Source organism: Phalacrocorax carbo, chromosome 1 (genome assembly GCF_963921805.1).
Source record: "Phalacrocorax carbo chromosome 1, bPhaCar2.1, whole genome shotgun sequence".
Lineage (NCBI taxonomy): Eukaryota > Metazoa > Chordata > Aves > Suliformes > Phalacrocoracidae > Phalacrocorax > Phalacrocorax carbo.
The window spans coordinates 151,568,108-151,585,847 of NC_087513.1; the positions used below are offsets into that span (position 1 = coordinate 151,568,108).

General features: G+C 39.5%; 1 protein-coding gene across 4 annotated transcripts in view; it reads right to left on the reverse strand.

The window, feature by feature from the left end:
• Window positions 1–3,955: 3,955 nt before the first annotated feature.
• CUL4A (cullin 4A) overlaps window positions 3,956–17,740 on the reverse strand; it is a 43,429-nt gene continuing 29,644 nt past the window's right edge. For 2 of the 4 annotated variants that reach the window (XM_064440021.1, XM_064440029.1), the window contains 6 exons: window positions 17,352–17,459; window positions 15,805–15,918; window positions 14,591–14,696; window positions 6,874–7,046; window positions 5,867–6,019; window positions 3,956–5,570 (listed from right to left, as the gene is read on the reverse strand). In XM_064440021.1, the coding sequence (XP_064296091.1) occupies window positions 5,475–5,570; window positions 5,867–6,019; window positions 6,874–7,046; window positions 14,591–14,696; window positions 15,805–15,918; window positions 17,352–17,459 (750 nt within the window). In that variant the 3' untranslated portion in view covers window positions 3,956–5,474. Of the gene's footprint in view, window positions 5,571–5,866; window positions 6,020–6,873; window positions 7,047–14,590; window positions 14,697–15,804; window positions 15,919–17,351; window positions 17,460–17,740 lie in introns of those variants that run through there. The other 2 variants (XR_010370855.1, XR_010370856.1) reach the window with 2 other exon arrangements.

Consider the following 17,740-nt stretch of genomic DNA (forward strand, 5'->3'; position numbering starts at 1 on the left):
GCCCAAAACTGCACACAGCACTCGAGGTGCGGCCTCACCAGTGCCAAGTACAGGGGCACAATCACCTCCCTGCTGCTGCTGGCCACACTGTTCCTGATACAAGCCTTGATGCTGTTGGCCGCCTTGGCCACCTGGGCACACTGCCGGCTCATGTTCAGCTGGCTGTCAACCAACACCCCCAGGTCCTTCTCTGCCAGGCAGTTTTCCCCAAGCAATAGGTTTCTTGCCACTGAGTTTAAAGGTAGTCTAAGGTGAATGTAATCATCGTGCTAGAATTAATCCAGTCCCAGCTGTGTATGTTCTGTTATCTCTGAAGTGATGAATCTATGTATACCTGTGTATACATATAATCCACATATGTGTTCCAAGCCAAAACAGGGATGTCTAATGTCGTGTGGTTGCATGGGTAAAATTAATTGCTCCTTCACACAGTTTCTGCTCTTGCCTGATGTTTTTATAAACAAGAGTTTTAAGAAATACCAATTTTTTGGAGATAACTAGAAAAAAAGAGGTGAAGTTCATCAGTTGGCATTGTCAGATGTTAGCATAGTAACGGAGATACAGACCCCAGGCCATTTGATCACTTTGTAATTCAATACCCTTTCTTGCCTAAGCTGTTAAGGATATCCTTTCTTTGTCTGAAACCTCAGAAGTACTTATTTCGCTACTGAAATCCTATTTAAAGTACTATTGGAAAGTGTGCCAATAGCAGGATGCTTCTGCTTTGTCATAATGACTGCCATGTCATCCTTCTCCTCATTACAGTGTACTTCAGCTTAATCAGCTCTGAGACACAATCCTTTATGCTCCCATGCTACCTTCATACATTTTTACTTAGAACCAATTTGAAATGCAATTTAGCAACTACCAGCTGCTGAAGTCAAGTCCAGCTACACTAAACCTGACCTTTCCCTGGTGTTGCCTCAGTTCACTTACATTTCCTGTTTCCCCAAAACATCCTAAAGAAGTTTATTTGCCTTTTGGCGTGGCTTGGGGATCTTTCTTTTTCAATGCCATTGCTACAAACCGACATTTCTTTCTTAATGTCACATTTTTATCTGTGCATTTTTAAAGACAGAAATGTTTTATTTTAGTGTGCTCTTCCCCGCAGCACTTCTAGCAATCTTTATTCTTGCCTTGTATTGCCAAAAGCAGAAGTTAGTCAGCTTGGGAAAGGACGTAATGAACAGCTCTGGACAAGTGTTTGAATGAGTCATCTGTAGAGGAGTTGAGGTTAATGGAGGCGGGACCTCGGCTGTTCTAATTTTTTCATCACCATTTTTGGAACCTGCAGTGGGAGTGGAGGAAGGTCTGTGGATTACTTGAAGACTGCCAGAAAACAAAATAGAGAGGGAGGTCCACTGTCGGGTTTAGACTTGCTGTGCAGGAGTCTGCCCCTCTACTGGAAAATTGGTAGGTGTCTAGAATTGTAAAATGGTAGATGCTTGGGTAACTACCAATGAATATCGATTTATAAGTTACACCAAGCAACAATGTTGTGGCAAGAAGTTGGTAAGTAAAGAACATAAAGCTATCAGCCGTGAATGATGTTGATCTTCAATGCTGTGGCTCATTAGCTTACTAAGGATTTTATAGTGGTGTAGAGACTGCACAAAACCCAATCTCTATGTCATTGTCCGCAGAAATATTACCAGGGTGTTTGTTAGCCTGCTTTCCTAATGAAGTAAGTCTTACGCACCCATGTTGTCCATCAGCCTCACTGCTCAATAACTTGTTGGCCAACATCAATCAAACTTGATAGCAGGGTAAGACATAAACAAACATAAAGTTACAGCCTCTGTAAAAGCTGGTATATAGACAGGCTGATGATCCAAATTAGTGCCATCACCAAGGGGAACGTGGTCCATATCCAGCCCTTATGCATTTTGTTTGACAGAGCTGCTGGCCAACCAACCTGCACTCAGTTCCAGGTTAACCGCGGTACACCTCCCGGCGCTGAAGAGCCGTGGACGCAGAACAGCTGCTTATGGGGAAGAACATGGGAAACGACCTACAAGATCTAGGTGACGTTACTCACACAACACGAAGTATTCTGCAGAGCTGAGGCAGAACGGTAGCATAGAAAACAATGTACAGGTTGTGAATTTTTACCAGGAAAGAATTTCCACGAAATGACTCCATTTTTTTCTGTAGCCTTTTGCTGCATACTATCTGACTTGACTGCATTATTTTCTTTCTGAAGAGACTTGCTGGGAATAGATAACCAGGATTATAATAGAGAGTCCGCTCTCCCTAACACACCTCCCAAAGATCATAAAACTACACATAGGTCTATCTGCACAACAAATTGATGCACTGAAGTTGCCTGAAAGTTGTGTAATTTTTTTCGAATATGCATAGCACAAAGAAAGGAAGAAGGAAGCTTCAGCAGACTAAGGGAGTTAAATGATAAACCCAGGTTCACATAAAGGAATACAGGGAAAGCTAAAATACAGAACTAGGAAAACAGGGCACAAGGAGTGGGCAGGAAGGAGGCTGTTGATGGCTGGTAAGGAGAGCTGCCATTGCCAGGCTTGGGAAGCACCTGCGAGTCACCCATCAGCCTGCATTCTTACACTTGCTTTCCCTCAGGAAACGTTGGGCTAGATGACAGGGTGTCACATTTAGGAAAATTGCTTTTTCAATACATGTAACATATGTCTGGGTGAGGTATCTGAATGTTTAAGTTAAACCGAGTTGAATTGGAAAGTTCTGAGTCAAAGTGGAAGGTTCTGGTAAGATTGGAGAGCCCCTACCCGTATCCCAGATTCCTGCTGTTATTTTTGCCATTCCATAGAAGCTGCTCCACAATTTGTTCCAAGGCTGCTGAATTGCCAAGATCCAGGTTTTCAAGACATATTCTGAACACAGATGTACAACAGAGGAAATCTGTCACTTCACTACAGCCTGATGTCTTCAACACTGGGTGATCTTCCAGGAAGAAATTGTTAGCAACCTCTGCCCTGTGGGCACAAATACATTCAGGGGGCAATACCAACCAAACAGCTGGCATCAAGCCACCAGCTGGGTGAGGCTGGATGCTCAGCCAAATCCTATCACCAGCTATCAAAAAGCAATCAAATGCAGCTGTTTTGCTATAAAGAAGTGATTACCGTGCTGACCAATAAACTAACTGCTTACCTGTTCAGTTCAGAAATTTGAGGAAATGTTATTAAAAATGAGGACCTGAGGAAAAAAGAGAATCGTGATCACCTGGCCTGTCCATCTCTCCCACAGCTTTTGAACCTCTGAAGCCACTTTCAGACTGATCTGGAAGAGTAAAAAACTTCAGAGAAGGCTACATTCTCTGTAGGTTTGGGGATGGGCAGAGATCAGCAGCTGGATAAAGGAGGCTAAAACCAATGGTCCCATGAGCAGAAAACCCCTCTGCAGTACTGCTGCTTGAGGTTGTTAGGGAGGGCTGATACAGTAGGGGGCAAAGGGCATATATCCCAGAAAGACAGGCTTCATTATTTCCACTGCTCATGGAACAACTAATTTTTAATTGCTATACCAGAGTAATTTGGCCAAAGCGTTCTAGTCTACAGCAATTATGAAGAAGTGCACATCTCAGCACTTTTAATCAATTAACATTACTTTGGAAGGCAGAACCATTTCAGTCATCTTCAGGATAACACTGCTGCTTTTCATCTATTGTTTAAAACCGCTGAACCAGGAAGCTGGGGTTCAGAAAGGGAAGGCAGTACATATTCACTGCTTGGTATCAGTTACTGCACGCTACTGCCAACTTTCTGCGTGGATAAAGCCTCTGCCAATGACATTTCTGTGAGGCACATATTCCTTTTTGTTTTAAAAGTCTAGTAAGATGGATCTGATTGGTGTCTGTATGCATAGAAAGTGAATTACACAAGGTGAATGACATAACTAACACTAAAGAACAAACTGCAGAAATAAACTGAAGTGCCACATTCTCACAAAGGCTAAGAAATTAATATTTAATATGCATCAAAGATTTTATTTGCATTAACTGAAGATTCAAATATTAAAATAAGTCTACATTAAATTACAATATTAAATATGTTTTAAATACAATAAACTAAATGTGTTTAGTTTCTAAACACAAAGGGAACAAAAATAATTCAGAAGAATGCGATACAGTTAACGACACCAGATGACAGAACAAGGACTTTAATATGTAAATCCGCAAGATGTCAACTCTTAGCAATGTTTTCTTTAAGAAGGGGTGGTTGCCTTTTAATTGCTGCACAAAACCCATGTTACATAAACTTAGTACGGTATCTCTCCAGAAAATATTGCTCAGTTAAATTCTCATTTATGCAATGATCAAAACTCCTTTGGTAGCTCTTTTTCAGAATGAAACACACCAGTATGCAAATCCAGAAAATAAACAGAGTCTTGTAAGTATTACCACAAAAGGTGTCTTCCTTACAGTTACAATTATCTAGCAGATCTACAGTGTCTTTCATTCTTTAATTCAAATCAACTTACATATATACAATATGTAACAAAGTACTCACAAAATCCTTAAGTCTTTCAAGACAAAAAACTATGCTTTCACAATATCGAGACCATAAAAGTATTTTTAAAAAAAAGGGGTTGTTTTTTAAAGTGGAGCACGCTGTACAGTAGGTTCCCTGTATGTTATTTTAAAGGCAAAACTAAACATTACAGCAATTACATAGACGGTGATAAACACCAGTTGCCCTAAAATGAGGTAGGGCCTCTTTGACTCAGATCTAATCCTTGCCACCCAAGCCAGCAGAAGTAGTAATAAAATAGTAATCCCTATCTTAGCTAAATAGTCCAACAACTCACTACACACACGAACGCAGTTGTCCTCTTGGCACTTCAAGGATCTCACTTCAAAACCTGATTTATCCAAACCAGACTGAAGTTTATAATCATCTGAAAGAAAATTAACTGAACGCAAGTTTAAGGGTTTTCATGGTGCATAATTTCAAAAACTCAGTGTATTTCAACAACACTGCTCGTACACGAGTGTTCATCAATGAAGGGTTTTTAAAAAGTTACCCCAGTTGTCACTGTAGCTAAAGAATGCAGCATATAGGGTCTTTATGGATGCAGGTAGGAACACATAAATGAAGAAGCCAGACTTGCATCCATCACAGAAGTATTTCTCACACAGTTAATTTTACCTTTCCAGCCAACTTCAATGACAGTGTTAAACAAAACTGTAAAACTAAATTTTGAAGAACCCAAAGGAACAAAAGAGTAACTAAAAGAAATAAAAATATGACGTTTAAAACCTGTAAGGAGTCTTGACAAGGATGATCAATTAACATGTCACTTTGCTTCTCTTCCACAACAGTGCATGCAGCTGGTTGAATAATACACATCAACCTGAAATCTGCTAAAAGGAAAATCTGGAACAGCATAGGTATTTGGTGTCCTGAAGATACACGTGGATGATTTGGGGTCTTATTTTTTGGGTTTGTTCTTGATTTTTCTTAAGTAAAAGCATTTCCTCTCCATTATGCAACATAGTGGTACTGATTGGGGTTGTCTTTGTCTCTCTCCATATAGTCTCTGTCAATGAGAGATTCAATCCTCTTTTTCAAGTCTCCAGGCTACAAGAAAAGATGACATTAGTAAAAGAGTTTAAAATATATTTGTATTTACATTATGTTTGAAAAAACAGGACTGCTAAGAGCTATGTAAGAAAGTGTGCCATAGTAAGTACCTAAATATAATTTCCTACTGATACTCTGGCTTATTTCTGTTCACACGCTCATTTTAATACCTTAATCTTTGGATTTGATTCACACCTATTTCACATTTCTTCCCCTTATGGACCAGCTGAATGGAAAAATGTATTACATGTTTTTAGGTAATCTGAGAATGGTTTGAAAAAACAATCAGTTACCTTTACGGGAAATTTCAGTTGATTATACAATTCAGAAACAAGAAGATTATGACCAAGAGTCTTTCTCATCTTCATTATTCGTACAATAGCAGCATCAATCTGATATTGCCTGTCTTGAAATACTCTCTCGGTTGTGCTGACCTGTTCCTCGACCTAAAGAACAATACAACACCACAGATCATACCACCTTTTGCCATTTTTTATCAATTATATTTGATAGATAACCTTTCCAATGAAATGCAACTACTGCATTCTTATTCATCTTTGAGACAGATGCATGCATTACTGCATGCTACGAACTAAGAGATTCTGAAGCGTACTGCTAAAGCAAACCAAAGATAAGGATAATGTAAAGAAAAAAATAACCTATGCCTTATTTGAAATCTATTTGATAAACTAAATCTTAAACACTCACTTCAGATTTTTGAGAGAACACATAACAGTTTGACATCCCAAATACAGGAGTCTTCTGTATCAAACTGCTCAACTCCAATTTGACTTCTAGGAATTTTAATATGCAAAGGCAAAAAGGAAACTACTCAATGTTAATTAAAACACGTCACCTTGTGTCAAGAATTGGGATTCAAGTACAACAAAGGCATCCACTGCAAAAACAGGGACAACCCCCACTTTAAAAACTCTCTTGCCTGCTAAATAAAGAAGTGATGTGGTAACATTTGAATCATGAGTTCAGTGTGGTACCAACACTTCAGCCATACCACAAAAACTTCTAAGATGGACTGAAACATCTACAAGATCCTATCAGTTTCACATATAGGCATTTAAATTTGCAAGCACAGGAAGGAACCAAAGTTGTTTTGATTTAAGTGAGTTTTCAATTCTTTATTGCCTCTGTGAGTCATCCTGCCTACCAAAACAGTTAAATATCTGTCTCCTTTCTCCATATGCAAAAACTACAAGAGGAAATGCAGAGATTCTGTCTCTCCATGTGGGACGTGTGGAAAGAGTTAACACAAACAGAACGAATGCAAGAAATAAATACATACTGTTTCTTTCATTTGGATTTGGTTGATCTTTATTCTAAACAATTTATGCTTGAAGTCACCATTAAAGATGAATTTATCTCCATCTTCTACATCCTTGCCCTTTGGATTTTTAATCAACACTCGCGCTTTTCCACAAGCTAAAGACTGCAAGGTTCTTCTTAATTCGCTGTCCTCTGTGAAGAAGTTCAAAGTATGGGAGAAAGCAGAACGAAACATTAACATGAAGAGTTTCATGTGATTAATCTAGAAATACAATTGGAAAGTTACTGGTTTTATGTTTATGCCTTCTTCCAGCTAAGTTCCAGTTTGGTAACAACCTACAGCCTTTGAGCTTGGTCTCAAAACGCTGAGTGCGTGCGCAGAATTGTACATGTCAGGGAGACAGACCCAGGCTCATCTCTGTGAGCTTTCCATCCAAAAGTAGTTTCAGAAAACATTTCACACTAACGTGAGCCTGGTTTTATTGCTCCAGTTTTGTTTGGTAGTAACAGGACTTTAGAAGAAAAAAAAATCAGCTGATGACAAGAAACTCAAGCCACCCATTTTATGATTTCATCATGATTTTTAACACACCAGAAAATATTAATAAAAAGAAAAGAAGCCTAACTTGATAGGAAGATGTTCTGTGAGAAGGCAGAGCTGACAGTTATAATAGACCCCCACAACAGGAAAGCAGTAGAAACAAGTGGGTGAGGAAAATTTTATCTAGTAAGATTTAAAGCTAAAAGCATTTGAACAAGTAGATAAACCGAAGTCTAAAACATCTAATAATTATGTTCCAAAGTCTTGTATCAAGATTTTGCATTAAAACAGCCTCTGCAGTCTCTAGAATAATTTTTAGCCACAATAAAAAATTATCACCAAGTGTGTCAGATCTCCTGAAAAGAGTTTTAGTCTAAAAATTCATAGAATCATAGAATTATTAAGGTTGGAAAAGACCTCTAGGATCATCAAGTCCAACCATCAACCCCACACCACCCTGCCTGATAATCCATATCTATATGTTTTTTGAACACCTCCAGGGATGGTGACTCCACCACTTCTCTGGGCAGCCTCTTCCAATGCCTGACCACTCTTGCAGTGAAGACATTTTTCCTAATATCCAATCTAAACCTCCTCTGATGCAGCTTGAGGCCATTTCCTCTTGTCCTATCGCTTGTTACTTGGGAGAAGAGACCAACCCCCACCTCACTACAACCTCCTTTCAGGTAGTTGCAGAGCACAATAAGGTCTCCCCTCAGCCTCCTCCAGATGAAACAACCCCAGCTCCCCCAGCCTCTCCTCACAAGACCTGCTCTCCAGATCCTTCACCAGCTTCGTTGCCCTTCTCTGGACACGCTCCAGCACCTCGATGTTCTTCCTGTAGTGAGGGGCCCTAAACTGAACACAGCACTCGAGGAGTGGCCTCACCAGCGCCGAGTACAGGGGCACAATCACCTCCCTGCTCCTGCTGGCCACACTGTTCCTGATACAAGCCTTGATGCTGTTGGCCTTCTTGGCCACCTGGGCACACGGCCGGCTCATGTTCAGCTGGCTGTCAACCAACACCACCAGGTCCTTCTCCGCCAGGCAGCTCTCCAGCCACTCCTCCCCAAGCCTGTAGTGCTGCATGGGGTTGTTGTGACCCAAGTGCAGGACCCAGCACTGGGCCTTGTTGAATCTCATGCCATTGGCCCTGGCCCAACGATCCAGCCTGTCCAGGTCCCTCTGTAGGGCCTTCCTGCCCTCCAGCAGATCAACACTTCCACCCAGCTTGGTGTCATCTGCAAACTTACTGAGGGTGCACTCGATCTCCTTGTCCAGATCATTGATAAAGTTAAACAAGATTGGCCTCAGAACTGAGCCCTGGGGACCACCACTTGCAACCAACTGCCAACTGGATTTAGCTCCGTTCACCACAACTCTCTGGTTGAAAGAAAGGTTTTGCAATCTGGTGCTGAAGTACAGCGTAGCTACGTAAAAGATTAACACTACTATTACTTCTAAAATATCTGAACTTTCACAAGTTGACCTTTTCCTTTTTTTAAACTTACAGCTGTTATATGATTACAAAAAAACCCCTTTAAGCCAAATTAACTAAACAGGCATTTATGATGTTTTACACTTTTTGGGTGTTTCACCTGCAGTAATGCAGATTGTTGAGTTGTGTTTTTGTACAAAGGCAGGGATGCTGTTAAAAACGCTCAGTATACTTTGGAGCTTTGCTTCTGCCTTGCATGCTCGGTCGCAGGTTACAGTATGCCAAAGGGGAGGGATCTGCAGTTACCTATCAGTCACTAAGTAAAAGTAAAAACATGGAATATATTTGGACAACACATCTCAAAGAAGCACAGTTACCAGAAAGAAAGTAACAATTCTTTCTCTGAGTGACAATTTCTGCATTTTCTAGCTGCGGTAATGTACCAGAGACAGTCTCATCTTTAAAGAGACTGGCAATAATTTATTGTAACCATGACTGGAAAACACAAGTTCCAACTATGGCCAGTTAATGCAGATGCAGAGAGTGATATTCCAAAGAGGCAGAAATCCATGTGATGGTTGGTTGGTTGGTTTTGGTGGGTTTGGTTTTGTTTTGTGTGGGTTTTTTGGGGGTGTGTGTTGTTGTTGGTTTGGTTTTGGGTTTTTTTTTTAAATAATTTGGGAATTGCCCATGAGGTACTCTTCTACTTAGCAAGAAGAAAATTCATTTGAGTATGCCTTTTTGACCCCCAAATCATATGTATTTTGTGTTAGATGGCATATATACCGTGGAATATAAAGATAAAATAGACTAAGTCAGAAATGTGTGTAGAGACCAGTTGCCTGAACTGTTTCAATACTCAGGGGTTTTGACATCCGGATACCCACTTACTTTAAGTGCAAGATGTTTACAAAAATAACTTGTAATACCGTAAACACAGCAAGGTAGCTAATACTGAAGCTGCATAAAGGAATAAGTGTCTGGACAGCAGAACCTCAGAATATATCATAGATATATATATAGTAGATAATGAATGTACGAAAACATATTAAAGAACTGGAACTCTGGCTGTGGCTGTCCTATCCTGTCAGGTGGAACACTGAACATGGATTGCTAGGTTTTATTTTGTGAAAGCACTTGCTTAAGTGACTGAAAGTTTTAGGTCATACTAGCTTACTGGTTTCTGCCATGCTGACTGGTCATTTCTTTATATAAACTGCAGTATAACTCCTGAGTGAAACATACAGTGTTTACTGGCACTATATTCCACTGTAGTCAGCAGGGAGCTGGGGAGACATGACTATGACTGACAGACCTAATGAACCCCCATGGATGCACTGCTAATGCTGCTTCAACAGGAGAAGAGTGTACCAAATTTGCCAAACAGATTTTTATAACACTGGAAAATCCCAAATGCTTCACACCTCACTCCAGTACACTATTCATGATGGTTATATAGTAACAGGTCCACAGGAACACCTTAAATAAGCAGCATATAACTTGTGATCACCTTTATGGTGTTTTCAATTAAAAATCCATGTACATGCATTGGGGGCTGACTGAATTTGAGTTGATCTGATGTTTGAGAATTAACTCTTTAAGGCCTGCCATTAATCTTAGGCAGCTAACTCAGCTTCAATTGAGAACAACTACACTGTATATGTATCGGATCAAAATGTCTGCCTCACCCAACACGGGTTCTTTAACTTGGCTAGTAACAGAGAAGCTAAAAGATCCCTGAATTCTTGTACTGTGAGGGCTAGTGAATTCACTACTCACCATCCCTAAGCCATTCATAATTCTACAGACTATTGTATTTCCTTCTTTTCATCTCTCTCCAACCTATCATGCCCCAAGTTTAAGAGTTGAACTTTCCATCCTCTGCATGGGAACCGTTCGGTACCATCCATACTTCTTCTTAATTTTTCTTTGTCCTTATCTATTTCTACTATACACTTTTAGAGATGGGCTATCCTGAAATTTAGAAGTATCCTAACACAAGCACACAAAGCAGATGCTTTCTGCTTTGCTCTCAGTCACTTCCCCAGACATTACCAGTCTGCTTTTTGCCCTTCTGATCACTGATGAACTTTCAGTTGATGTTTTCAGGGGCCACAATGACTGCACAACTTCAGTCCTGAGCAGTCATATCTAACAAAGCCAATCTCTGATGTATGGTTAAGGTTGTTTCCCCACTACAGACATCCTTATCTTCATCAACACTGGAGGCAATTTTATCTCCTAATTGTTCAATAGTGTGAGATCCTTTTTAAACTTTTTTAGAAGTTTCAGATTTGACCTTCTGAAGGAATCAGCAACAAATTCTGTCACATTTTCTTCAGATCTTTAATGACTGTGTTTAAGGACTGTGTTGAATAACACCTGGGAATCCCAAATAGTAGCTTCCTTTCACTATGAAAGCTACCCATTCATTTCTACCTGCTGCCTTATGTCTTTTATCAGTTCTTTACCCCTAAGAGGAACTTCCCTCTCAAGCCATGAAAACTTAGTTTATTTTAGAGCTTGTGAGGAACTGTTACCAAGAACTTCATAAAACCCAAGCACACAATTATGATTGTGCATATACTTACTGACTCCCTCAAAGAACCTGAAAGGGAAATTACGCATCACATAAATCATGCTGACTCTTCCCTACTACACACTTATCCATGAGCCTACCAGTTCTGTTCTTCCCAATGCAGACCAGCTACCCTGCAGTAATATGCAGAATTGCTCCACAAACTTAAAGAAATAAAAAAATAATAATTGCTCTTGTCACTCTTATTGCACCAAGGCTCACTTAAATGATAAACTAGACAAAGTAATTCAGTATTTATTTTGGAAATTTCCTGTAAAGCTTCTGGATGAATTCTACCAGTTGGTGGTGGTCTAATTTACTGTCTGATTTACTATTCTGTTCTAAACCCTTTACTGACACGTCAACTTGCAATCACTTATTCTGCTCTATGGCATGGGCATGGCTGGCTGCACTCTTCCACAGTAAACACCAATGTGTGAAGACTGTGTAACATCTCATAATAGGGTCTCAACATGAATACATGTTAGTTAAATAAAAACTGCAGGCGGCTTCCACCCCCCAGCCCCCAAAATGAGCTGGCACACGTGAACATTGAAGTAAAGGAAGCGGTTAGATACAATCCTTCAGAGTTAAGAGGGTCAGTATCCCTTTCAGTGTTCAGTTTAGAACTGAAGAACAGGCACCCTGGGTCAGAAGGTCCATCTAGCCCAGCATCCTGCCTCTGGCAGCGGCCACAAGCAGGTGAGCATAGGGCAGCATATAAAAGGAAAGCTGATACAGCTCCACGCTTCCCTGCTCTTCCTCCTCTCCTCATCTGACTGCTCTCTAAGTCTCCAATAAGTCTCCAGTAAGTTTCTATGCATTCTATGCATTCTCATATGCATATGAGAAACCTTCAGTGCCTTGCTCTTCCCCGAGCCTGTCTCACTGAATTCTGTAGACTTCCAGCTTTTATAACATGCTGTTCAGTTTTTGGTTTATGCCCTCTAGGTTGGTTTGGGTTTTTTTTTCCTTAATAAGACAAATGCCTATTCATTGAATTCTATTTACCTTTTGGTCTATTTAATTTAGTCCTAACATTCAGATATTCCTTCTACAGAAGCTGTCCCATGTATTCCATCTTTATTCCCATTCTCTGAACTCTTCTTGGATCCACTAAGTTATTTTTAGGTGGTGGATTGAGAGGTCTGATGAACTCTACAGACTTCCTGAAACATTTTAGTGTGCCAGTAGCTTCACTCCTTTTGAATTTAGATGGAGCCCATCTGTCTTGTACAGGTTCCCTGTTTCAAAGGCTTTCCTACTTCCTAATACATGTAGACCCTCTTCCATACGTCACTTTTTCATGCATACATTGCAATTCTGTCTGTCTAGCCCTGCACATAGTGTTTAAAATGTTTAGAAATCGTTTCTATGGCAACCCTAATGCCCAAGATTTCTACCATGTCCTATGTTATTTGTATCCATGAGCCAGGACCTCTGGTTCATCCAGGTCAGTCTCAGAGTCTGGCCATCAGCACCCTCTGCCCTTACTGGTCAATTCACCAAGGAGCTGCATCACAAATTCAGCTACTTTTTCCTAATAACTGAATCTCTGTTCTTTTCCAACTATCAGGGGTACCAGCCTTTAGCAGGGCACTGATGAGCAAAAGGATGATCCAAGTAGGAGCGCTGGACATATTTTTGAGATAATTTCTGGCCGTAAGAATTTAATCTCCTTTAGAAGTAGGGAGACTGCGAGGTGGGAATGGAACGTCTCTAATGCAGCTCAAATGTCTTGTGTGAGAAGACAGAGATTTTTATGTCATCCATCCTGGCCCCACAGACGATGAATTGTCCTCATTACCTGCGTTGGCACACTATTTCCCACATAGGAGAAACACAGACGTGCCACTCAGTGCAATGACATAATATAGATAGCTCCCAACTACCAATCAGCTCTGTCCAGCTGCCTTAGAAACAGTCTGCTGAAATCCTTTCTATTGCACTATAACATAATGAATTTCCAAGCAGCAGATTTTATCTGCTGTTGTCAGATGGCCAGAATGCAAGCTCTGAGGTACAGAAATACAAGATGAGAAAGCAGGAGCAGGATCAGGCTTGCATGAACTTATGTTTGTTCTGTAACCATTGTACTCTGACCAAATGAGCCTTTCTGGATGACCCTGATGCTTACCATTCACACTGGCATGAGTTTTTTTCAGCTCCCTTATCATTAACAAAGTAGATGACTAAGCAACCTGAAGCTTCAAGGCCGAGAAGCTGGAGCACCTGGGTTGTACTGCCTTCTGCAACGCATCATTCTGAACCATGGCGATTCTTGATATCCCCATTTCACGTTATTTTAGTAAATATATTTACAATATTTTAGTGCTTGTGTGGGTTCAAATACTCCTCCAGCAGTTGCTGTATTGGGCTGATCTTAAGATTCAGCTCATGAAGGGCTACTGGGTATGACCCGCTGGTTGATGCAGAAGTTCCGGGGAGTAGAGAGGTGATACCGTTATCATTTTTAACGCCTATGGCTGTAACTATTTCAAGGAAGTATAAAAATGAAAAAAAAAAAAAAAATCCCACCCAAGAGCATAGGAACACAGAAGGTAGATACTGCAGGTGGCTGAAAAGAAAACTATTCTTTTCCTCAGTTTTCTTTGTCCTTTCTGCCTTCAGGCTTCTAGTGCAGAGGGAGGCAACTATAAAGTACATGCCCTACTGGACACTGCTCCTCTTAACAAATCAGACCTATTGTAAATGGGGCACTCCACTAACAGCAATGGAATACAGGTGGGCAAGCTCTCAGTACAGCTCAACTGAAAATACTCTCTTGACTCACCCCAAAATGATGGTAACCTACAACAGACCAAAGTACAATATTTGAAACTGCAGTAGAACAAAAAGTCTGTACACACAAGAGTCTTTAACACCACCTGAATTTTAAGAATTACTGGGATGCACCTGGCAAATCTAGTAGGTTGTTGGTAGTATTGTGCGCTACACAGCTCTTACTATTAATTTCGTGAAGCAGCTATTTTATCCACATGAGGAAGTAGCAGTGGTGTGTTTTCCTCATCTCTTTTGGTGTCTATATACTATTGGCTCATAAAGTTTGTCCTAATGATCATGGCAAATTTCTTAAAATTTGGCCTTTACATGCCGAAATCATAATTGGCAATCAGTTGATGAAAAAAAATTTAAGAAACAAAAATTATTCTCCCTACCTACACCAGTGGCGATTTTAATTTCTTCAAAGCTGAATTCGTCTCCTTCATTAAACATAAGCAACACTAATGTCTGAAAGAGGGATACTTGAAATTCTTTCTTTCCCTAAAAAAGAAATACCAAATAATTAGAAGTAATACTCAAAGCAATTTCTATTGTATCCTCCAAATCTGACAAGATACAGAAGCTATAAATTCTTTTTTTTATTTCTAGAAGATGACACGTGCATTTTAGAATGCCTAGCGCACAGAAGAATCTGCCTGAATGCAGTATTGAGGCAACAAGATATTTTAAAAACCTCTTCTTTTGCTACTCTAACAGTAGCAATACAGCACACAGCAGAAGCTCATTAGAATGGCTTTATATTTGCTTCATTTTAATTACACTATATGAAATTCTGGCTTTGCTGCCATCAATACCAAATCTCTTTATACTTCACTGAACTTTCACTTTATAGAGATAAGCAAACTAATAGAAATGAAATCTCGGCATAGGATCAAATACAAAAGAAATGTTTACTATGATACGGAGTGACAGTATTATCAATAACAGGCAATGGAAAGGAAATAAATACCTTGAACTCTTCAGACAGCTGTAAACACCTCTGTCAATCGACAACTACAAACCTACCCATCTTACTGTTATGTAATGCCTAAACCTCCAAGTTTCATATACACAATGTGTTAGTAAAAGAATTCAATTTTTTTGGGAGTCTTTGCTCTGGCTCAATTGACCTGCATTACTAGCAAGGTATTCCATGAGACAAAACAAAACCACATTAAGAAACAATGTGGTTATTTAAGACTTAAATAATTCAACAGGCATTTAAATTTTAAACAGTCATTACATCACTAATGCTCTTCAGTCTTTTTGTACTAGTGAAGCATTGTAGAAGTGTCACCAGTATTTCTATGATCAAAACAATTCCATATTAAAATTAAAAAGATGCTGCACTTTTTTCTTTAATTTACTGCTTTATTACAACTTACTTTATTTGAACGAGCAACAATTTCTATCTAACACAAATATTACCAAAAGGTATCACATTGTTCTTCCGTGAGCTAGGTTGTATTTTAGTTTAATTATAAAAAGCCTACTTTCTGTACAAAATAACAGTATTGAATTGCAATTATTCCTCCACAAAAATGTTACTACCTTTATAATTGACTTAAAATTTATCCCAACAGGCTAAGCATTAAATAAGCAAACTTACTTCCTTGAATTCTGCCTTTAGGACAGCATGCCCTAAAGTGGTCTGCCACTGAAGCTTTCGACCACTGTGTTTTCCCAGGTAAAAGGTTTTAAATACCTCTTGAAGCTTTATCATCTATAGAGCAAAGAGAGGAAAAAAGTTTATTAGTGTTATACCAGTGCAGCGATGCCAGATGATTTCACACATGTAATTTCTTCGGTTCTCCTCAACAATGTTTCATAATAGGTTTTCACACAAAAACACTTAAATCCAAAGAGCAAAATGCTGCTTTCAAGTACACTGGTATGCACAAAGAAAGCCTCAATTCAGTTACAGCTGACACAGTTACAGCTGATTCACTCACCACCTTTGTCTGTTTGTTTTAAGTAAAATAACCCCTCTGTTAAAGGGTTTTAAACCTCAAAAATAAATACTGGTTTTGTCCTGGACTTTGAATCTGACCAAGAAACCACAGGATAAAAAGCATACATCTCACGCCTATAAACTACTACCATCTGCTCCCAAGTTCTTCCTTTAATTTGTCCTATACAGATTCAAGTCTGATATACCTTCTTATTTCCAAGTAAGGGTTTTTTACCCCTCCATTTTCATGATGTGTTGCTCAGGCTGGATCCTTCTCAAGTAGTCTGCTACTGAGGGAAAGACTCCCCAGGAGCAAGAGCAAAAAGCTTCTGCATCTTCTGAACTGAATGGGAACCTTCCTGCCACCTTTGGCCTCTGAAGCGCTTCCCACATTTCAGATCAAGCAAGGTATTGGAGGAAAAAGAACTCCAAATACATATTTCAACTTAAATCGCTACTGATAGGAGCTTTGCAAAAATCTCTCAACCTGGAAGCAATCTTTTTTCAGGCAAATGCCATTTAAGTGCAGGGGCTAGTTTTGTGAGACGCATTGTGGGGAACAGAGGAAGGATTTCAGAAAAAAAACAAACATGCAGTAACATAACTATTGGCTAGATCAAAATGCCTAACCAATGTAGTTAAAGATTGACTAAATTAAGGTGAACTGTCCAGTTTTAAAGTTTTAAGTGCTTGACTGCAATGTTAAATAGGACACGGATTTTATTTTAATACTAATTTTATATTATTATTATTTAGGTTGGATATTAGGAAAAACTTCACCAAAAGGGTTGTCAGGCATTGAAACAGGCTGCCCAGGGAGGTGGTGGAGTCTCCATCCCTGGAGGTATTTAAAAGAAGGGTAAACGTGGTGCTTGAGGATATGGTTTAGCGGTGGACTTGGCAGCGATAGGTTAGCGGTTGGACTCGATGATCTTAAGGGTCTTTTCCAACCTTAATGATTCTATGATTATTAAGGTGAAAAACATATTAAGTTAAACAATCACCACAAAAAAGTGGATTTTATTGGATTTTATTCACTACTTCCCATTCCACCCCCCCGCCCCGATTTTGGAATCTTTAAAATGAAATAAGCCTCTTAAATATTTAGCAGAAAAAACATTAGATGAAGGCATTAGTTCACCCTATGGTAGTGATTATGATTCCACTCCATGAAGCACATTTAGAAGGAGAATTCAAACACTAACCTCGGAATTTAAGTGGACTTCCATAGGTGTATAAGTTGGCCAATACCCCATAGTTAATATATTTACTGTTAGATCTATATTTCCTGGGTCACTTTGGTTCTGCATATACTGAAATACAAGAGACAAAAAAAATCACTCAAGTATACTGTTGCATGCTAAATTAGAAAACAGATATACTTTAATTAGAAATTTAAAGCTGGCAGAATAATGAAAAATTTCTACAGGCCACATCCTTGGTTAGACATGCTCTACCAAGATTTTGAATTTCATGACTATTTATTGCTCCCGTTCCCTGTTTCAAAATACAGCAAGTGGCTGGAAGTAAAAAGAAAAGTACAATGTGCCTTGAAGTATCCTAGACTACTGTCTTTGCAGGGAATTAAGGTCAA